Source organism: Neoarius graeffei, chromosome 11 (genome assembly GCF_027579695.1).
Source record: "Neoarius graeffei isolate fNeoGra1 chromosome 11, fNeoGra1.pri, whole genome shotgun sequence".
NCBI lineage: Eukaryota > Metazoa > Chordata > Actinopteri > Siluriformes > Ariidae > Neoarius > Neoarius graeffei.
In genome coordinates, this window is record NC_083579.1 from 32134317 (window position 1) to 32157778 (window position 23462).

The following is a 23462-nucleotide window of genomic DNA, read 5'->3' on the forward strand; positions in this document are numbered from 1 at the left end:
GTTGATAGCCAAGTATGCACTGGAATGGTGTTAAGTGAGTTGCGGAGTGTTTAAGCGAGTTCTGTGCATACTCAGCCCATGGGAGAAACTGTGCCCAGTCCTTCTGGTTTTTCATGCAGAATATTCTCAGGAAACAACCCACCACCTGGTTAGTGCATTCCATCTGGCCATTGGACTGAGGGTGGTAGCCAGATGTGAAGCTTACTGATATGCCTAATCTCTCCATAAAACTGTACCAGAACATGGAGATGAATTGACGATCCCAAATCACTTACAATGTCCTTGGGGATGCCAAAATAACAGAAGACATGGTTGAACATCAGTTTGGCTGTTTGGAAAGCAGTAGGTAGGCCGGGTAGTGGGAGGAGTTGTAGTGCTTTAGAGAATCTGTCAGTGATGATGACTGTGTTATGCTGTGATGGTGGAAGGTCAGTGATAAAGTCTGTGGCTATGTGTGACCAGGGTCTCTGAGGCACTGGGAGAGGGCATAGTTTCCTGGTGGGTGGGGAACGCGGTACCTTGGCCTGGGTGCACACTGAACAAGAGGAGATAAACTGATTGATGTCCAAAATCATGTTCTCCCACCAATACTTGTTTCTGATGAGTCGATATGACGACGACTGCTAGGATGTCCCATGGTGGGGGAAGAGTGGGTCCAGGTGATGAGCATCCCTTTGAGGTCAGGTGGCACATGTAGGAGTCTGCGGGGGCAGTTCTCGGGAGGGTTAGAGCTCTGCAGCTGTTGGATCTCCTTATCTATATCCCAAGTAATGGCTTGTATGAAATGTTCTGGTCATAGTATGGGAGTGGGTTTCGAGGTCTGGGGTGAGGGGTTATGGATTCTGGACAGAACATCTGCTTTAGTATTTCTGGAACTGGGGCAGTAGGATATTGTGAATTGGAACCGAGTAAAGAACAGGGCCCACCTGGCTTGCCTTGGGTTGAGATGTTTTGTGATCTTCAGGTATTTTAAGTTCTTATGGTTGGTTAGAATTGTGAATGTGTGTGTGGCATCCTCTAGCCAGTGTCTCCACTCTTCCAAGGCTAGTTTTATGGCTAGGAGCTTTCAATTACCAATAGTTTTTCACTGTAGGTGTGAGTTTCTTGGAAAAGAAGGCAACCGGGCGCAATTTGGGCTTATCCCCACTACCTCTATGATGAATGGTTTGGTAGGGTCTGGAAGTTGTAAGATGGGAGGAGAGGTAAATGCTACCTTGAGCTGGTAGAAAGCCTCCTCAGCTGCTGGGTTCCATTGGAGGCAACATGGACAGTTCTTTAATAAAGAGGTTAGGGGAGTGGTGATTGTACTGAAAACCCAAATGAAGCACTGGTAAAAATTTGCAAAGCCCAAGAAACGTTGTAGTTCCTTCACTGATATGGGTGATGGCTATGAGGTGACTGCTGAGACCTTAGCCTGGTCCATGCTTACTCCCTCAGAACTGATTATATACCTTAGGAAAGAGATCTGGTTAACATGAAATTCGCACTTCTCTGCTTTCACAAAGAGGTGGTTCTTGAGCAGGCGGGATAGTACTGATCTGAAATGTTCTACATGAATGTCCTTGTCTGGGGGGTAAATCAAGATATTGTCAAAATAAGCAATAATGAATTTCCCCAACATGTCCCTTAAGACATCATTGATCAGACATTGGAAGACACTTGATGCTGAAGAAAGGCCATAAGGCATCACCAAGTACTCAAAATGGCTGGTGGTGGTGCTAAAGGCCGTCTTCCATTCATCCCATTCTCGAATTTATACCAGGTTGTATGCACTGCAAAGGTCCAATTTCAAAAAATATTTTGCTGAGCTTAGTTGTTGCAAGGCTGAAGGCACCAGTGGGAGTGGATATGGATATTTCACACTGATTTGGTTGAGACCTCAGTAATCAATACAGGGCTGGAGACCTCCTCCCTTCTTTTCCATGAAAAAGAAGCTTGCAGATGCTGGAAAGGTGAATGGTCTGATATACCCTTGTTTCAGTGCCTCTTGCACATAATCTTCCATGGTTGCTTGCTCTTTAAGGGACAATGGATAGATTTGGTTGTGAGGAGGATGCGTGCTGGGGAGGAGGTTGGTGGCACAATCATAGGGACGATGAGGGAGTAAGCCACATGCTTTACCTTTGCTGAAAACCTCCTTCAGGTTGAGATAACAGGCTGGAACATTATCCAGGGAATCAGGTAAAGGGCTCTCCATGGAGGTAGATGTGATGGCCAATTGAGGACATTGTAAACAATTCCTAAACCATGCTGATGACCATTGCAAGATATTCTTCTGCTGCCAGGAAATTAAGGGGTCATGGAATTGGAGACAGGGATACCCAAGAATGATGTTGTGGTTAGCTGTTTGGGTGATGAATAGCAAGATGTGCTCAGAATGATGGGCCCCCACCTGAATCTGGAGAGGAGCTGTGTGAGCAGGGAGCAGTCTTTCTCCAATGGGCCCCCTGTCGAGTGTCTTTATTTTAATGGATCTCTGTAGGGAGTCCATGGGCAGGTTGAGTCTTTGGACAACTGCACAGTTGATGAGATTTCCCTCTGCCCCTGAGTTTATAAGTGCAGAGAGGACATGGGTCGAGTCTGGCAGATTCAGTAACACAGATAATCTAAATGATTGTGCTTTAGGGCTGATTATAGAACTCACTGAGCTGGATTGATTGCTAGCTTGACAGGCCATGGCTCCCAGAGGTGGGCGGACCAGGCATTTGGCAAAGATATGGCTGGAATCACCGCAGTAGAAGCACAACCCTTCTCGCCATCTTCTTTTTCTTTCTGATCATTGCAGTTGTGTGCGAGAAACCTCCATGCGAGTCGGCATGTCAGTGGAAGGAGAAGGAGGTGTTGAGGGTTGCAGTGAGGGCCTGTTCATGATTAGGTGGTCCAGATGAATCACTAAATCAATGAGGGAATCTAGGGAGAAATGTTCATCTCTGCATGCCATTTTGCTCAATACTTCTGGATGCAGCCCTTGGTGGAAAGTGGCTTTTAACGCAGGCTTGTTCCAACCACTACCAGCAGCCAGTGTGCAAAATTCCAGGGCATATGCAGCGACTCTTCTGTCCCCTTGTTTAATGGTAAGGAGACTCTTTACGACCTCTATCCCCTCTGGTTTGTGGTCAAACACCCACTTAAAGAGTTCTAGGAAACAATCGTAAGACATGGTGTGCTCACCACCGCATTCCCACACAGCACTAGCCCACTGTAGAGCTTTACCTATGAGTAAAGTGAGAAATTTAGCAATCTTCTGCTTGTCTGACACCCTGGAGAGTGAGGAGAAATACAGCAAACATTGCAGAAGAAATCCCTTACTCTGTGATACTTCACCTGAGAACTTTTCTGGGAGAGGAATGAGCTGAGCCATGCTGGTGGGGGATGCGGGGCGTTTTAGGAGGGCCTGCGACATTAAAGCAGAAAATTGTGCCATTCTGGTGTTAAGGTCACTGAGCATCTGCTGATGTTCACCCAACAAGTGCCCCTGAGCACTGGGTGCAGTCTGCTTCGACTCCTCTGCTGCATCCATTGTAGCAGCAAAGTATTCTGTCAAAGCGCAGGCACTTATGAATGTAGGTGCAGGGGAGACCGGGGTTTTTGCAAACAGCACGCTGAGCCAAATCATAGAGCAGGTATCATAGTCTGGAAACGAGCGAGGGTCAGTCAATCAGCAAACAATGCAACAAAGGGGAAGCAAAGAGATGAGGTTGAGACTAAACGTAAACATGGGTCATACACTGGAAGTCAGGCGGAAAACAAACAGCTTGGTAAAGTTAGATGCAGGGTACTAGACAATACTTCACAAAAAGTGGAAGTGAGAGTTGAGCTTATATAGGTGAGTTGGTGATTGCTTGATGAGAGCTAGATGGTGTTATTAATAGTCAGGTGATAGAGGGTGCTGTGACTCTTGGGACTTGTAGTCCGGAGGGGCCATGTTTGGAGGCTGCTCCAAACTCGTGTTTTCAGTGCTGTTCCTGACATTCATGCACTTTCCTTTCATAATTGCACTCATAAATTCTGCAGGTGGTGTATTTTTTTTCCCATTTCCCTTGTGCTTTGTTTTTTCCCCATTTCCCTTGGTTAGTGGAAGAAGTGATTTCTAGTGTTGCAGAGACAAATTACCAAACTTTCTTGGTTAATAAATTTCCCTGAGACTTAACATTTTTTTTCAGAATCTAAGTGAAGCAGATTTTCCAGATTTTATTGCCAAGGTTCATGATTATTTTTGTCCCTTTCTAAGACTGGTTTAACACTGTGTAATTTTAGTAGTTTTATTAGCAAAGATTATAACTTGTTCCAAAGTATAAGATGATCCCAAGAAAATCTTGCCTGAATTCTATCACAGAATGCGTGATAATGTGTTCTTCATGTCAGTCTGACCCTGACACCACCAGGTAGTCAGATGTCTTTGGTTTCAGTGGTGCTGAATCAGCCACTGGCATTCCAAAGATCTCAACTCTTGAACAAAGAATACTTTTAACATTTTATTTATTTATTTATTTTACTTTTTTTTTGTGACCGTAAAATCATGCCAAATATTGTACAGTGAAAATGTGGTTTTAAGAACAGGAAATGCAGTAAATATGTTCTGGTGTTTCTTTGAGATGTTTTAGGTTGGTATTAATCTGTTTCTGTTCTCTTTCAGCCCGTGAGGAGAATGTAGCTACCTTTCGAGGCTCGGAATACTTCTGCTACGACCTCTCACAGAACCCCATCCAGAGCAGCAGTGATGAGATCACACTCTCCTTCAAGACCTGGCAGCGCAATGGGCTTATTCTGCACACGGGCAAATCAGCTGACTACGTTAATCTGGCGCTGAAGGATGGCGCGGTGTCCCTGGTCATAAATCTCGGTTCTGGGGCCTTTGAAGCTATTGTAGAGCCGGTCAATGGCAAATTCAACGATAATGCCTGGCATGATGTCAAAGTTACACGCAATCTCAGACAGGTAACGTTAAATAGACAGAGTTTTGAAGGTTCATCATTTTAGTTGTAGTCTTAATCTATTGTCTTTCTTGAAAAAAATATATGATGCTCCTCCTGTTTATTTGCCTCCACTTTTTATGATTTTCTAGACAAGCTATCATTTCCCAATGTCTTTTTTTATCCTCATGCTAAGCCTCTTTGAGTATTAACCTCCGTCATAGACCATCAGTGGTGTGATGGCTTCAAGGGGTTGCCTCATTCTTTTTCTACCTCTCCCCCTCTCGTTCTGTAGATATTCTCTTCACTCGGGTGAATAGTGCTCCTTATCAGGGCGGCAGGGAGACGCTTCAGCCAAGCTCAACCGTGCCATTTACCCACAGCCAATTTTTGTCAGTTAAATCTCTCAGTACACTGACTGCATTTTAATATATGTAAATGTTTTGGGTTGGTTTTGCTTCTCAACAGTGGATATTTTTGGCATGGCAGATGTGGAGGTGATCACTCCCCCTGAGTTCCATCCATCAAGCTCAACACAGTCTCTCTATTTTGTTCTATTCACACTGTATGCAATGTTGGGAATTTTTTTCCACATCTTAGCTGGAAATAAAAGGTTGTGCATCTTGAGAATCATCTGCTAAGTTGAGGAAAGCTGGCTATTGCATCTCCAGTGTGATATTGTTCAGTACAGGGATTGAGTACAGCAGAAATGTTCATACAATAATTGAAATTCATGACATGCATGCTGCTTGATCTTAAACAAACAAAAAAAATACACTACAGTTAAGATGTTGTTGTTGAATACATTTGGTATTTATGACCCCTTTTAAAGTAAGTATGACCTGTTTTACACATTCAACACACACAAATTGTGCTACTTTAGGAGTAGGAGATAGCCCTGAATCTTGGTCTTTTTTCTCTCTTTCTTTCTCCCTATTTCACTCTTTCATACTTTGCTGCTCAGTGGAAACTAACCACTCATGGAAACAAGTCTGTTTTACTAACCATTACCTGAAAGACTAATGAAGCACCTTAATTATTCATCATTGGTTTCATTTTGGTTTTTTTTTACATCATTTTCTTGACAGCTCTTTTTGTTCACTATTTAATTTCCTTTCTTCCCCCTTTTCACAAAGCATTCAGGCATTGGACACGCTATGGTAAACAAACTACATTGTCTGGTAGATATCATTCCTATTGTCCTTTTCTTTTGGTTTGCCGTGTGCTCTCCTGACCCTCTTCCTTTTTCTTTGAGTTTCTTTCTAAACATCATAATCGACTATCGACCAAAAAAAGGAAATGGGGTTGGCATTCTAGGTGTTCTTCACTTTCTCCTTGTCCTGTTTTCTTCATCATGGCTTTTACTTCTTTTTTCTGGCTTACTCTCTCTGAACTTCCTCCTCCTCTCTTCAAAAGACCTTGATATGTGATTTTGTAGGTTGTAGTGGTTTAATAAAAGCCTTTCTGTTTGCCGGATACTGTTGACGAAACTGGCAGAAGCTTTCCACCAAGAAATGGTGTGAATAAATAAATAATAAGAACAGACAGTGGGCAGGGGAGCTCTGACAGTTGTTTCCAGTACAGACTTGCATGGCGTGCCAAACCATCTCCATTTTCATCACAGCTTTTTGGTGATCTTCACCGCTAATAACTTCATCACCCATTGCTCATTACCGGTTGTATACCATGCATGCTGTTATCTTTTCATCTTCCTCATTGCTTTCACATCTACGGCTTTCCTGTTCATGTGTGTGTGTGCGTGTGTGTGTGTGTGTGTGTGTGTGTATGTTTACAGCTTGGCTTTGCATGGTGCCTTAGGCTGAAGTAACACATTAACATCCATATCCCTCATACATTAATTAACTGTCATTAAAACCCACAGATAGCTTAACTCTGGCTTGCTCATCAGTAGTAGTAGTAAATCATGCAGCACATTTTGGAAGCATGCTTATCAATGTCTGAACTAACCAGTCAAATGCAACTCAAAAATACAACACAAAACTCCATGGTTTGTGACATTGTACTAACTACCCAGACCTAACCAAGATCCCAAAGTAGGAAACCCATTTCTTACACCATCAAAGATAAAGAAAATATCCCGCAGAAATATTTTCTTTACCTGCAAGAACAGAACTGACTGATAAGAGCCCAGTGCTGCTAATTTATCCCCAGTGTTACACCAGACAACTTCTCCTACTCCTAACAATGGTGTTCAGAAAGTCACAGGTTCAGAGGGTCATCAGTGGATCTCTCCCCTTCCTTTTTGTCATGTCCACCCTGACAGGTCACCATCTCTGTGGATGGCATCCTCACTACCACCGGCTACACGCAGGAAGACTACACTATGCTAGGCTCTGATGATTTCTTCTATGTCGGAGGAAGCCCGAGCACTGCTGACTTACCTGGTTCACCTGTCAGCAACAACTTCATGGGCTGCCTCAAAGAGGTAGGTGGAGTCACAAATGGTTAAAAAAAAAAATCACAGTCCAAATCCATAGCAGGGGTTGGATTAGAAATCATAGGCTGCTTGAAGTTTGTTTCCCACAGAACAGGAAATATAAGGTCAAAGCCAGCAGCTGTCAACAATTAAGGGTTTAAAAGGACAAGGAATAGTAAGAGGGTGAAACAATTCAAAGTCATGCATTCATAGAAAACAATGGTTCTGTCTGTCATGCTAAAGGGATCTTCAGATTGTTTCTGTAACCCATAGAACCCTTAAACAGTGCTCTTCAAACAGTGCTTCATCAAGGGTTCCTTAAGTGCATATGCATCCTTTATAAAAAGGATTCTACTGTATGTTGAATCTTTTCTGAACAGAGTTCTATGGATCACCATCTGACCAATAAAATCATCTGAAGAACTCTTTAGGGTGCCAAATGGAACCCTTAACAACCCATTCAGCAAAGGTTAGAATCATAGATTAACCAAAAAATATATTTGGAGAACTTTTTTTTTTTCTGTGAGTGCATTAATCACAGACTAGTGAGACATAATGATACCATTAACTACAAAACAGGTTCAGGTGATCATGAGTGGTGGTGCCAGGATAGGACAGAATGTGCCAGAAAACAGTGCCAAACAGAAAGGATTTTGGATGGTCAGTCAGTGCATTAGCCACAGCTAGGTTCTTCCATCTCAGTCGCTAGATCTGTTTTGCAGCACATCTTGCACTCCTGTCACCGCAACAAAAGTGTAACAAGTTGGAATAGAAAGTTGGAGCAGTGTAATAGATTTAATAAAGCTCATCTGCTGAGAAGGACAGAGTAGACATCAGTTTCCATGGAGCACCCCTATAATGAAATTCACTGGACTTCTAAATTTTTCTCATGACATGAAATTGTTTCAGCTGTATTTAATCTGGCTTTTCAATTGCTGTAAATTATTTGATTAAGTTTGCACTAGCCTAGAGAAGAAGCTCGGATGATTGAGTGAGATGAGATTCTGCATTATAGTACTTGTCAAGATTGCAATGTAACATGAGTGGGCTGGTGTGATGGCCTGTAATCTAGATGGAAGAAATCTCCAAGTAGAAAAACTGTACTAATCTCATGAGATGAGCTTTATGTAGCAAATATTTAAGAGTATTGACATAATACCCCCACTGTGGACAGCTATTCTTTATTGCGAGCTATATACTCTTCATGCCTGGAGGCCCTAATCACTAAGTGGATCATTCCTTAATTTAGCCAAGAGTGGGTAGTTAAGCTATAGAAAGATTAATTTGGGGGTTTTCAGTAAACCTGGGCCAAATATAAGTTATAATGGCTTTTGCCTTTACTTCTTCTTCTTTTGGCTGCTCATGTTAGGGATCACCACTTAGGTGCACCAGATGCCCTACCTGACACAACCCTCCCCAATCTATCCATGCTTGGAACCAGTACTAAGTATGCACTGGTTTGTGCATCCCCAGTGACTGCGTATTTTCACTTAACCTGTATGTCTTTGAAATGTGGAGGGATACCCCAGAACAAACCCACACAGACACAAGGAAAACAAGCAAACTCTACACAGAAAGGCCTCCATCGGCCATGAGGTTCAAACCTGGAACCTTGCTGTAAGGTGACAGTGTTAACCAGTGCACCACTGTGGCTTTTGCCTTTACAATGTCTGTAAAAATCTAAAGAAGTGCATCTATCATCAGTTTGAATACTAACTATAGTTCCCAGCATGCTGCCCCAAGTAATGTGTTACTTGCACATTAATGTTTCAATAAAGGCTCATTACCAGGACATTTTTTCACCCAGATTCTGGAAAAAGTGGGTCCCATTTCTGTGATTACAGTAATCAGTCTCATAAGTGGTGTGATGTAACAGGTGCTTGTGGAACATGGGTACCAGCTGTCAGTGGAATGTGTAGTGTTCCAGGAGCTTTGAGAGTCAGAATGTTTAATTGCTGAGACATTTAAGTACAATGCTTGCCTCATTGGATTTCTACTTCTTCTTGTATGTCAGCCATAGTTGACTGTTTACTGCAGATTTGTTAGCAAGCTCAAGAGAGCTACTCAGGGTGGACGTCAAGGATGTAGAGCAGTTCCCACCCAACTATTCACACACATTCACACCTATGGACAATTTAAAGTAGCCAGTTAACCTGCTTTCTCACACATTAAAGATGTCTTAAATACAAGATTTCATTGCCCCTTTTATGGCTCAAGACCAAGTTGTGGTCAAAAGGCTTGTGAACTTTGCTTATGTCACCAGAAGCTTGCTGACAGTAGGGCCACCTTTGGTGAACAAATTTAAAGTAAAAGATCAACATGTGAGGTGACATGGTAGTGCAGTGGTTACCACTGTCACTTCACAGCGAGAAGGTTCTGGGTCTGAACCTTGTGGCCAACTGTGCAGAGTTTGTATGTTCTCATCATACCTGTGTGGGTCTCCTCTGGGTGCTCTGGTTTCCACCCACAGTCCAAAAACATGCAGATTATGTCAAATGGCTCCAGGGTTCGAATTATGAATTCATTCATTCAAAAAAAAAAGGAATGGTGTGTGGACATGGTGAGTAACTATATAAATAAATAGTCTAACAGGTGTGCTTTCTGTGAGTGAGAGGCTATATGGTTTGTTAGGCTATACTTGCATACTCACAGAATAGTCTTTTTTTTGTTGAACATATTGTTTTTGCTATTTTCCTACAGCCTACACTTTAAATAGAGGGAGAACGCATTCTACTAGTAGAAAGTAAAAGCCATTCTCTTGCCATCATACAGACAAAACAGACCAAAGTGGTCTGTTTTCAGCAAGCTGTGGTTGTGCTCCAGGAACCCACAATGCTGATGTCCAATGTCCTTTCTTTATCCATGATTGGACGAATGGAAACCAAAATGTGTCAGGGCTGATGTGTCAGCACCAGTAGTGGCCTTTTTTTCAGTAGCATGGTAGCAAATAGTCTCTAACTTACTGATCGTTTTCTTGAAAAATTAACCAACGAATGAAACCAAGGTCAAGTGGTTCTTCTTCTGAAAGGGTTAACGTGTGTGTGTGCCTGTTAATGTTCGCGAGCTCTCGAAAGGATAGTTTGCATGCATAGTCACGTGGTGGTGCTGCATTCATGAGAGTATGCACCTAGCTGTAATGTGTTCTTTTGGAAAATATGTTTATTCTTCTTATTATTTAAGGCTATTTGTCTATCTTTAATGTAAATATTACTGAGTGTATTGAAGGAAAATCAGCTTTATTTGTGATTAAAATATAATAATGCTGCATTGTTAGAGACCCCCACATATATATGAGTTTACTGCTTTCATGGGAGCCAGTCTTCACTCTATGGGAGCTCAGCTTCCACTGGCTCCCACTTAATTCAAACCATGAATGGCTCCTCTAAGGCCAAGTTTACATTAGACCGTATCTGTCTCGTTTTCTTCGCGGATGCACTGTCCGTTTACATTAAAACGCCGGGAAACGGGAATCCGCCAGGGTCCACGTATTCAATCCAGATCGTGTCTGGTCTGGTGCTGTGTAAACATTGAGGATACGCTGTGCTGAGCTCTAGCTGGCGTCGTCATTGGACAACGCCACTGTGACATCCACCTTCCTGATTCGCTGGCATTGGTCATGTGATGCGACTGCTGAAAAACAGTGCGGACTTCCACTTTGTATCACCTTTCATTAAAGAGTATAAAAGTATGAAAATACTGCAAATACTGATGCAAATACTGCCCATTGTGTAGTTATGATTGTCTTTAGGCTTGCCATCCTTCCACTTGCAAGTAGTAAGTGATATGCGCTGGGATCACACACACAGCGGCTCAGTCCCGAATCACTGCTTGTGCACTTCACTCGCGCGCTCTGTGAGCTGCGCAGGGCCGGAGTGCGCACCCTCCAGAGGGCACTCGCTGTTCAGGGCGGAGTGATTTGGAGCGCAGGATGCCTGCGGAGCCGAGTGTATCCGTGTATTGGTGTTGCTGTGTGCACGCGAATCGTGTATTGGTGTTGCTGTGTGCACACTAATCGTTTTAAAAACGTTAATCTGATGATCCGCTGATACGGTCTAATGTAAACCCCACCTAAATAGGTGTGAATGTATGGCTGTTTGTGTTAGCCCTGTGATAGACTGGTGACCTGCCACTTGTACCTTGCTTCTGAATATGATTGGTTCCAGCTTCCCCTGTGACCCTGATTGATAAGTGGCATAGATGATGGATGGATAGATGGATGGATCAAAGAATGATCCTAAAGACCTAGTATCCAAAGGTAATCATTTAGTGACTGGGCCATGCACATATCATGGTTGGAGTTAGCCCAAAATAATGACTGGAGCCATCTTGTATATTTTTGGAAGTGATAGCATTCCTAGTGCCCTGGAAATTTAAGATTAACTCTGAGATTATAAGACTATGGGAACAAAGAACCCTGGAAACAGTGCCTGGGGAACACAGTTGTCTAGGAACACCAGGCCATAGGAACATAGGTATCATTGGGTCTTGAGAGCAAGGATCCTGTGAACATAGTCTATAGAGTAGAGAGTCCTGAGATCAAGGATTCTGGGAACATAGGAACAAAAGACTCAAGGAACAAAAACTGTGATATCTTGTGTTGCCAGTTTTAAAAGTTTTTAAATAAACTTTCAGCCATTTTTATGGAAAGTAGCTGAAGCTAGCTGTTTCAAAATTAGCAACCCAAACAAAGCAGCCCCTGCTATGTTCTCTCCAAGCAACATCTCAAAAAGCCGAAATGCTACGACAATGCTTGTGTCTAAATTGGCAGGCAAGATGATTGGCAGGCCAGTAGAGACATTTGCATGTACTTCCTGGCTGGATGTTAGTGAAATCCATCATTTAGGCTTCATCATATTTGTAGAGCTTGAGGCTTCACAGACTCCAGAGTTTCTTCACTGTGCACATATTTTATTGAACAGTTGCACTGTGAGGAAAATTTCAGCAAATATTTCTGGTTAAAAAATCACCCACCTTGAACATACCCAGTGTTAAAATAAGCAGTGCGAGACTACAACCTGTGCACCCTCGTAGTGACCTTCACCTTTCCTCTCTGAGTAAACATTTAGCTCTCCTCTAACACATACTGGATGCCACTAGAATATAAGATTTAATTTTGTATACAGGTAGATATATTGAGTTTTATTTTTAAATAAATTTATTTTTCATGGTTTTTTGAATGAGCCTAGGGTATCTGGTAACACATCATTTGTTATTTGAGGAGTACTCCACCTTGTGGCAAGGGATACCAACTGCAGTGAAGTCAACCTACAGAAAACATTTTAAAAAATATCCACAAAGGCCCTGTTCACACCTGTATCCTGGGTGATCGGATCACAAGTGGACAGCCGAGACGTGTAGCTGTTCACACTTGGCATTATAAATGTATCTCTGTCGACCACTTGTGATTGGATTTCATACATTGTTTCTGCTGGAGGAAGGCTGTCACACACATTTATTACGTCAGTTTTCCCACTCCATTTTTTTTCAGGCAGAAATGTCCCACAAATCATATTTAGATGTGAGGATGAATGAAGCAATGAAAAGTGTCCAAGGTTTCAACTTTGGGAAGGACATACAACAGAAACTGCGAAAACATCAGTGAGAACAGGAACTAATTTGTTCTGTGGATGTTCCACAACATTAAATGTAACTATAAATGGATAAAATAGATTTGATGAGTCTTGTTTAATAATGAGAAACTTGGCAATTGTTGCCAAATTTCTGTTGTATAAGAGGAATAACACAGCAACTCCACTTCATCATTTGCTATTTTCCTATAATAGCATGACCCAGAACATTTTCTTTTTTTCTGAATATTGATTGGTTTTGGTTGTTAAACAGTGACAAATCACACATTGTGTTACATACAATCAGACACTGGTACAAAAGTGTTTGAAAAACATTAATTAGAATGTGTATGCGTGTGTGTGTGTGCACGCACACATGTGTGGGAAACACTAATGACCAGTAAGAGTCTCCACAGAGTCTCCAGCAGCACCTGAGCTGGACTCCACATCACACACTTGCTGTCTCTGACATGTGCATGGTGGCTGTCATTTATCATCATGTTGGTCTCAGAAAACACACTCCTGTCCTGCTGTCCGAGCTGGGTGTCCTGAAACCAGTCCTGTTTTCCAGCTGTGAAGTGGGTCAGAGCAGTTGAGGTTTGGACAGATGGGTCAAACCACTGTCCCCCTGTCCCCCCATCCACTCCAGCTGTTCCATTTGGATAAGTAGTGTTAAGAGAGGGATATCTGGCATGGGTTCAGAGCAGGAGTGACTGAGAAATAATGTAGTGAGCTCCAGAAACAGCTGTACCATTTTGCCACCGCTGTCACACTGGTGGTCAAGGGTTGTAATGAAATAGATATGCTCGTTAAAGCTGTGGCAGAAAAGATGCTGGCAGAGGATTTGTTGTGCTATTTAGCCCTTCGGGGAAAAAAAAGAAAAAAAAAGAAAATGAGTTTCAATATTGAATATAAGAATCTCAAGCAATCTCTTTTTTTTTTTTACCAGCTGTGTCTTTGCTGACAGACTGCCTTTTGGTCATAAGTAATGAATTTGAGTCTTAAATACCAGATAGGCCAGTATTACTTTAATCTTTCCTCATTCACCTCCAGTAAGCACTTAATCCTAGTCAGGGTGTCCATGGATCCGGAGCCAATCCCAGGAACAGTGGGCGTGAGACAGGAAAACATGCTACATGGAAGGCATGTAACAATTCACCCAATTCATGATTCAATTCCCAATATTGGGTTCACGATTTTCACACTTTCCCCACGATATATATATTTAAAAAAAAGTAAATGAAGAAAATTGTATCAGTAAAAAATACATTTATTTTCCTATTCTTTATCCACTTAAATATTCCTTTGTGAAATAAAAAAAGAAAAAAGTTTCATTTTGTTTATAACTGATAACCAATAATTATTTATCCACACTCGTAAAGATTGGATAATAATAATAATAATAATTATTATTATTATATGGGCGGCACGGTGGTGTAGTGGTTAGCGCTGTCGCCTCACAGCAAGAAGGTCCTGGGTTCGAGCCCCGAGGCCGGCGAGGGCCTTTCTGTGCGGAGTTTGCATGTTCTCCCCGTGTCCGCGTGGGTTTCCTCTGGGTGCTCCGGTTTCCCCCACAGTCCAAAGACATGCAGGTTAGGTTAACTGGTGACTCTAAATTGAGCGTAGGTGTGAATGTGAGTGTGAATGGTTGTCTGTGTCTATGTGTCAGCCCTGTGATGACCTGGCGACTTGTCCAGGGTGTACCCTGCCTTTCGCCCGTAGTCAGCTGGGATAGGCTCCAGCTTGCCTGCGACCCTGTAGAAGGATAAAGCGGCTAGAGATAATGAGATGAGATTATTATTATTATGTTCATAAGTTTATTAAGAAAAGGCCTATTTGTTATTCACTTTTTAATTTTTATTAAAAGGGATATTGTAGTTAATAATAATAATAATAATAATAATAATAATAATAATAATAATAATTAACTACAATATCCCTTTTAATAAAAATAAAAAAGTGAATAACAAATAGGCCTTTTCTTAATAAACTTTTATGAACATTTGTATTTCCTCCAACTGCTTCTCTTTTCTTTATATTTCAGCAGCCTATAAAAAGAGAGCTACAATTTCTTGTTAAATCATACAGTCACACAGTAAATTGCACATCAGCTCTTTCCCATTTTAGATAAATATTTGTTCATTTTCATGGTATTAGAGCTGGCCTAATGGTTAGAGAAACAGCTTTGGGACCAAAAGGTCACTGGTTTGATTCCCTGGACCAGCAGGAATGGCTGAGCCACCACTTAACCCCCAACTGCTCCGCAGGCTTCTCTGGGTATGTTGTATGTTGCTCTAGACAAGTGTATGCTAAATGCCATTAATGTAATGTAGAGCTGTGTTACTTCCACATATTGTGAAGGCACATATATTCTCATTATTGCACCTTATTACACCCTCTGCTGTCTAAAAAAATGGAATTACAGCTTGGAAAAACTAAGATTACACAACCTGATAATAAAACCCTGATAATAATTTGAATCAGCACAAATTTGTATTGCGATTTATCGTCGCACTATGCATCATTACGTGCCTACTACACCGAACACCAATCCATTGCATGGGACTACCCACACATATTCACAATTAGGGGGCATTTTATAGTCACTAATCTACTGGCACATTTTAGGAGGCTGGAGAGCACTGAAAAACCTTGAGGAAAGTGTAATGGAAATATCTGAAACTTCACAGTGTGGGACATATATTAAGCCTTGTACAATAACCTAGCCAAAAGGCACACTGATAGAATTATTCACCACTTAAAAAATTATTGTGAGATCTCTGTATTTTGTTGCTATAATGAAAAACGTTCTCATAATGGCATGAGTTTTATCATAGACCAGGATAATATTGCAATAAGAACAAGTAAAACTAATAAACTAATTAAATTAATGCATGATAACAGCATGCATTGCAATTTAACAGCAACATCCAAAATTCAACAATCTAAAACAATTACATGAACCAAACAAATTCGCATCGGCTCAGAAATATATTCACGGTTTAAATGAGAGCAAGCTGTCTTCTTTCAGCCCTGAGATCTGATGCAAAACACCAACTGAGTGCCACCTGGCATCCTTGACTGGTGAATAATCTATACCAATTTCCAACTTTTCTCCAGCTTGACCTGAGAGCCATTAATTCTAGCAGAGCGGTGGGCAGGCTCTGTAGGCAGAGATTTATAGTACAGGCAGACAGCTGTGGATGATGAATTGGCATGTCACTGCAAGCCCACCACAGACGGAAAGAGGGCCACGGGCACGCACAGACCCATGCATGGTCATTCTACCAGCACCCACACTCCTCGCCAAAACCAATATGCCAATTGCAACAGTAACCTACAGCCTTTTATTCCTCCATATTGCGATGACCTTTCCATAGTGCCTTGATTTAATGTTATAGAATCTTACAGGAATTGTCACAAAGCAGCTTTACAGAAATCCAGATGTAGATTTAGATCCATAATGAACAAACCACTGGTGACAATGGTGAGGAAAAACTTCTGGAGACAACATAAGGAAGAAACCTTGAAAGGAACCAGACTCAAAGGAGAACCCATCCTCTTCTGAGTGACACTGGATAGTGAGATTAGTAATGATTACAATATACAGGTGTATATAGTTTTGACAAACAGTACTATATTGACAGGACTTTGGCAAGTCCAAAAGTTACTTCATTATTTATGCTGGGAAAGTTACACGTATTAAAGCTAGGTGGCCTTTCGATTTCATAAAATCAGTGAAATTTAGTTCCCTCTGAAATTTGGTCATTGTGATATATGTTTATTTCTGTAATATCTCACAAAAAAAAAAAACAGGCCATTCTGTGGCTGGGAAGTTATTTAATTTGACGGGATTCTCTAGCAAATAATGTGCATGAAATCGCTCGCTTCGTGCAGTCAAGCAGACAGAGGAAGTCTGTGTGCACATGCCCAGGTTTACCTTCTTCTTCTTCTTTTGGGTTTTACAGCAGCTGGCATTCAGTGTTGCATTACTGCCATCTACAGGTTTATCTTGACCATGCACTGACAGTTCCATCATTCTGTTGCTAAACGAACAGCTGATCACACCAAGGTGCTTGCTGACCGCTGATATTAGTTTGGTCCTGCGTTTCCTTTCCTTCGCAACATAACGTCTTTTCTTCTCAATTTCCATTACTGCAGTTGGTCTTTCACGTTCCATTCACATCCTCCATTTTTCTCTCCTGTTTCAAATTTATATCCCATAATGCCTTGCATGAATGGGGAAAGCCCATCACATGATGCATGATGTAGTATCTTGAATTGCATCACGGTGAAGCAAGAAAAAAATAGTGAAGAATTTAGGGCCATGTGGCCCTGAATTCATTAATTAATCTATGGGTTTTTTTTAAATTAAAAAATAAATAATAACTAAATAAATGGAAGTCTGTGATTCGAATTCCGTAGCTTTCGGTCCATTAAACAAAAATAATTGGGTGTCAGGGAAAATTCTTTTTATGACCTACACTTGAAAAATCTGAAGGGCAGTCTACATTTAAGACTCCAACAGTCCATCATTGTCCATCACGTCTTTCATTTATTAGTTTGATTTGTGAATTTAACAAAATGATGTTTTTGTTCATTTCGATAAAGAAAGCATGCCTATGGTTTGAAGAATACGCTGACCAAGCACCGTGCATTTACAGCACGATTTAAGTTAATTCATAACTTTATCCATAAGCAAATATGTACTCCAGATAAGCAATGTGTCTGATTATGTTGTGTTTTACAATGTGATTATGATGTTTTCATACACACACATAACTCACCTGTGATATAGTGTGATTTAAGAGTCTGGTGACGAGTACAGGGTAGATTTTATGATTACAGTAGCAGTCTGTGTGATTGTATGATAATTGGCTAGTGGGATAACCCTGCTTCTGTACAGCTGAGCCTTACTGTGTATAAGATTTTCAGGAGAAGCTGTCTCTGTGCTGCACCTCCATCCCCTTAACAGTTTATTTCCAAGCAAGCCTGTGAGGTGAGATAACAGCTTGATGAAATTCGACTCCACATATTCAAACAAGTTTTTGTCGGCCTTCGCGCTCAGTCAGCCTTTGCATTCACTCAATCCGTTTCATCTCCAGACTTGAAATAGGCACATGCTCGCGCTGAGCCTGTTCCTTTTCCTCTATAGAAGAAGGCTCAATTACTCCCCGTTCTATTACCTCATGTCCCGGCAGACACACCTTACACCAGGTGCTGATAGATAAAGCGGCGGTTTTCCATTCAAATGTCACGATGGCGCTGCTGCTGTTTTTCAAGGCGGCCTTGACTTGCCAGTCTTCACACCCAAGGGGACAAATATTTGTTCTCAGCAGTGATGTTTTTCAACCCTGAATGATGCCGGTAACCTTTCTGCAACGATTAATCACCCCTCTCAAAGTCAATTAATTCAATTTGGTGCTCTTGAGAGGATCGTTTTTGACAAACAGTTTAAACGCTTTCGACACATGAAATGTGATTTCAGAAGTCCAGAGCAGATCGGTTCAGAGAGGAGAATGGACAGTTCACGGGCAGCACCCCAGCTGGAATTAACCAGCTTGACATTTCAGGTGCTGTTTGAGTTCATCAACATGACAGCGCTTTAGGATGGTTTAAACCGAGGAGGATCAGCTGTCTCTCGTGATGAATAGAGATTGCTGGGTTGAAGCATGAGACTAAAACAAAATGGAAAATAAATCAGGAAGTCATCCAATAACATAAATAAAGATGTTAAAGTTACATTTAATAGATCGTCTTCTATTTTTATGTTTTCAGAGAGCGTGAAATTTCTAAGATTCTTTTCCCCACCTCTAGATGTGCTGGTTCTTGATTAAAATGAAGATCACAACTGACACTGAGCTGAGAAAACTTTATGATCATAAAAAAAAAACATGCTGTTCTTTTCTGATTGATGGTGATTCATTTCCAAAAACAGCAGCTCTGAAAGTAGTGCAGCTGCAAATCCCAGGTTCATATGAATGCACTTGTTTTAATACATTATTTTTGGATTGTAACAATGGTTAAGTTTTGTGTAAGGAGACGTTTATTTAGCTTTTTTTTTTTTGAAGGTTTGCCTTTTTGTAATTTCAGAATAGAGGAGTTTATACTTTTTGCAGCTCCTCTATAAAATAACAAACTACTTATTATTTTCTTATTAACATTAAGAGAGAAAAAGAGAGGCTGGTGAGGGAATGACTGTTTTTAACATAAGAAAGAACTGGAACTAACTTGGATAGTAAATATAAAAGGATAAAAACAATGAAATGTTATTCTTTCATAAATAAAAAAATTAACTTGGCAAATTGCTATGGTATGAGTGGAATAAACAAATCAATTTTGGGATGGTAACAGTAAATTATCATTATTGTTTATTTTTTCCAATAATAATGACACCCTGTCAGGCTTTGTTGTTTATATATAGCCTAGGGTGCATCAGTTGCCCTCACTTTCATAAAATCTGATGCATTTTTGTTTGGATGTTCCTTTTCACCAATAAAGACATCCTGTAAAATTTTTTGACCATATTCAAAAGTCTAATGGTGGCACCATGAGGTTCATTTTTTGCCAAAAAACGCTTATTTTATGTTTTCGCGTCAGGTTTGAATCACAATGTTGGACTCCGTTTATTGATTTATTGTGAGCCAGAGATCATGTTAAGAACCTTTGCAAGGGATTGAGAAGCATTAATGTGATTCATAATACATTTGTATTGTTTAAAAGTAGTTGGACAATGATTCAATGAACAGCTAAAACTCAAACTGTGCTTGATAATATATTTAGAATATGTACTAAAAATGTGGATCTAAGATATTTGGTATACTCTATAAGGTGCCATAATGTTTCATGAAAAGTGATCGAAATTTTGTCATAAAAGTCATAAAATAGCAGCTTTTTCCATAACTTTGAGCTCCTGGTGCCACCATTAAACTTTTGAATTTTGTCAAAATATTTCACCCAGTGTGTTTTCTTACCAAAAGGAACATAAAAACAAAAATACATCATGATCGGAGAAACTTTTCATTTTTAGGGGGCAACTGATGCACCCTAATATAGCCTCCATAAACATTTTGCCTTTGTGCAAGATTTTAACCCATGCAGTGCAGGTCAATACCTAACCTCCATAACTGACCAAGTGAAAGGTTTGTAGTGTGTTTGACACACGAATAAAGATGACAGCAATTCGTTTTCTGCCATGAGGAAGTGCAGTGTGTATGTAAGTGTGTGTGTGTGTGTGTGTGTGTGTGAGATACATTGTGTTTGACCTATGCATGGCTGTGCTTGAGGAATGGATCACTGCAGGGATGATGGTATTTATGATCCTGCTGATAAAGGCTGCTGGAAGAGAGACTCGTCCTCCACGGAGACAGCAGACAATCCTTCAGCTCGCTCTTTCCTCCAGGCCGCGGTAGAGCGATGGCCTGATTTACAGCCAGGATTATCTATAATCTCAAGGCTGGGAAATGTGGCTGATGACTGCGACTAATCCGAGAGTAAATCCAGGCAGCCCTGCGGCCCAGAAAAGATCTACATTCGCAGAGGAAAGCTGGTGATTTTGCACCTTGACAGAATCTGACGTTGCAGTTCCAAGGAGTGTGTGTGCTCACTGTAGATTGGTGCTTTTCGCTTTACCTGATGTGATATTTTTAAACGAGTCGAGAGGAAAGTCTGGTGCATCTGCACTCTTTGTGATCGTGAGAGTGCCATCACAGCTTTTTTTTCGCCCTCTTTATTCGTGTATTAGCAGAGCTATCAGGAAAAGCAGACACAGATACACACGGTACCTCAGCTGTAGTCAGTTACCATTGAGAGCCATTCATTGTGAAGAAATGCCCTGACCTATTGGTATTAGCTCTGGTCTTGCTAAGTTCTGCTATTCAGCACTCTGCATGGGAAAACTTCTCCTTAGAACTTCACCACATGTTCACCTGTTGCATTTTTTTCCACCACACTTTACATTGTCGATAAAAATAAAAATAAATATCAGTCTGTATGAAACGAATTGCTGTATGAAATCTGCAAGTTTAAACCTGAAAACCTTCATGTTTTACATAAGAAAGCTGAATTCAAATTTTACATTTGGAGTACTCTGCTTTGAAAATACACTATAAGAATGATCTTAGCTGTTTTTTAATGAGACAACTGATATATAGATCTAGAATGACTGACAGTTCAGATGAAGCCCTGTCCCTTTCCCCATCTCACATTTGTTTTGGCCGGTGTTTCTTGTTTCATTAGATTTTCTTCTGGCTTCAAAGATGCACTGAAACATCGTCCTTGCTTTCTGTCATGGCACATAGAGAATGTTTTGAGTTCATTAATGTGAAATGAACTCTATTAGTACAACCCCGATTCCAAAAAAGTTGGGACAAAGTACAAATTGTAAATAAAAACGGAATGCAATCAGGTGGAAGTTTCAAAATTCCATATTTTATTCAGAATAGAACATAGATGACATATCAAATGTTTAAACTGAGAAAATGTATCATTTAAAGAGAAAAATTAGGTGATTTTAAATTTCATGACAACAACACATCTCAAAAAAGTTGGGACAAGGCCATGTTTACCACTGTGAGACATCCCCTTTTCTCTTTACAACAGTCTGTAAACGTCTGGGGACTGAGGAGACAAGTTGCTCAAGTTTAGGGATAGGAATGTTAACCCATTCTTGTCTAATGTAGGATTCTAGTTGCTCAACTGTCTTAGGTCTTTTTTGTCGTATCTTCCGTTTTATGATGCGCCAAATGTTTTCTATGGGTGAAAGATCTGGACTGCAGGCTGGCCAGTTCAGTACCCGGACCCTTCTTCTACGCAGCCATGATGCTGTAATTGATGCAGTATGTGGTTTGGCATTGTCATGTTGGAAAATGCAAGGTCTTCCCTGAAAGAGACATCGTCTGGATGGGCACATATGTTGCTCTAGAACCTGGATATACCTTTCAGCATTGATGGTGTCTTTCCAGATGTGTAAGCTGCCCATGCCACATGCACTAATGCAACCCCATACCATCAGAGATGCAGGCTTCTGAACCGAGTGCTGATAACAACTTGGGTCGTCCTTCTCCTCTTTAGTCCGAATGACACGGCATCCCTGATTTCCATAAAGAACTTCAAATTTTGATTCATCTGACCACAGAACAGTTCCACTTTGCCACAGTCCATTTTAAATAAGCCTTGGCCCAGAGAGAAGAAGACGTCTGCGCTTCTGGATCATGTTTAGATTCGGCTTCTTCTTTGAACTATAGAGTTTTAGCTGGCAACGGCGGATGGCACGATGAATTGTGTTCACAGACAATGTTCTCTGGAAATATTCCTGACCCCATTTTGTGATTTCCAATACAGAAGCATGCCTGTATGTGATGCAGTGCCGTCTAAGGGCCCGAAGATCACGGGCACCCAGTATGGTTTTCTGGCCTTGACCCTTACGCACAGAGATTCTTCCAGATTCTCTGAACCTTTTGATGATATTATGCACTGTAGATGATGATATATGTTCAAACTCTTTGCAATTTTACACTGTCGAACTCCTTTCTGATATTGCTCCACTATTTGTCGGCGCAGAATTAGGGGGATTGGTGATCCTCTTCCCATCTTTACTTCTGAGAGCCGCTGCCACTCCAAGATGCTCTTTTTATACCCAGTCATGTTAATGACCTATTGCCAATTGACCTAATGAGTTGCAATTTGGTCCTCCAGCTGTTCCTTTTTTGTACCTTTAACTTTTCCAGCCTCTTATTGCCCCTGTCCCAACTTTTTTGAGATGTGTTGCTGTCATGAAATTTCAAATGAGCCAATATTTGGCATGAAATTTCAAAATGTCTCACTTTCGACATTTGATATGTTGTCTATGTTCTATTGTGAATACAATATCAGTTTTTGAGATTTGTAAATTATTGCATTCCATTTTTATTTACAATTTGTACTTTGTCCCAACTTTTTTGGAATCGGTGTTGTATATATTTGGCTACATTTTTTAGGGATGAATCCAAACATCAGCCAACTAGAAGGGCACTCGGAGAGCACAGACCTCCACCAAGGACAACAGTTGACTTTTCTTTGATATGCAAATCTGCAACCACAGCCACTTTATATACAGGCTGGATATATTTCCAAACCTATCAGAATTATGCACCTGCATGTGTATCCCAGAGGATTACTGGTTACCATGAATGTGGATTGTGATATGTCATCATCATATTTCTACTTTGGTTATGTTTTGTCACTATTGAACTGCCACCACAACCAAATGCTGTATCTCGCAATGTTAATGAAAGTGAAACTAAATTCATGGATCTACCCCGTGACTCAGAGCCACTCCAAAATATATTGGGTTTTTCCTTGGCCCAGGTGACACCCTTGAAAGTTACATGAAAATAATTTTGGTAGGTTTTGTGCAATCATGGTTACAGTCAGACAAACAAACAGACAAACAAATAAACCACACTGAAAACATAACCTTTTTGGCTGAGATAAAAATGGTAAAAAAAAGGCAGAAATTTTCAAACTAATGAAGATTAAATAGGCATACACTGAAGTGTCAATTTT

At 40.8% G+C, this 23462-nt stretch overlaps 1 protein-coding gene across 1 annotated transcript in view; it reads left to right on the forward strand.

Moving 5' to 3' along the window:
• Positions 1-23462, forward strand: part of nrxn3a (neurexin 3a) — an 851023-nt gene that overhangs the window by 146508 nt on the left and 681053 nt on the right. The window contains exons 7-9 of the mRNA XM_060932786.1: positions 4637-4938; positions 6050-6094; positions 7198-7359. Coding sequence (XP_060788769.1) covers positions 4637-4938; positions 6050-6094; positions 7198-7359 — 509 coding nt within the window. The remainder of the gene's footprint in view (positions 1-4636; positions 4939-6049; positions 6095-7197; positions 7360-23462) is intronic.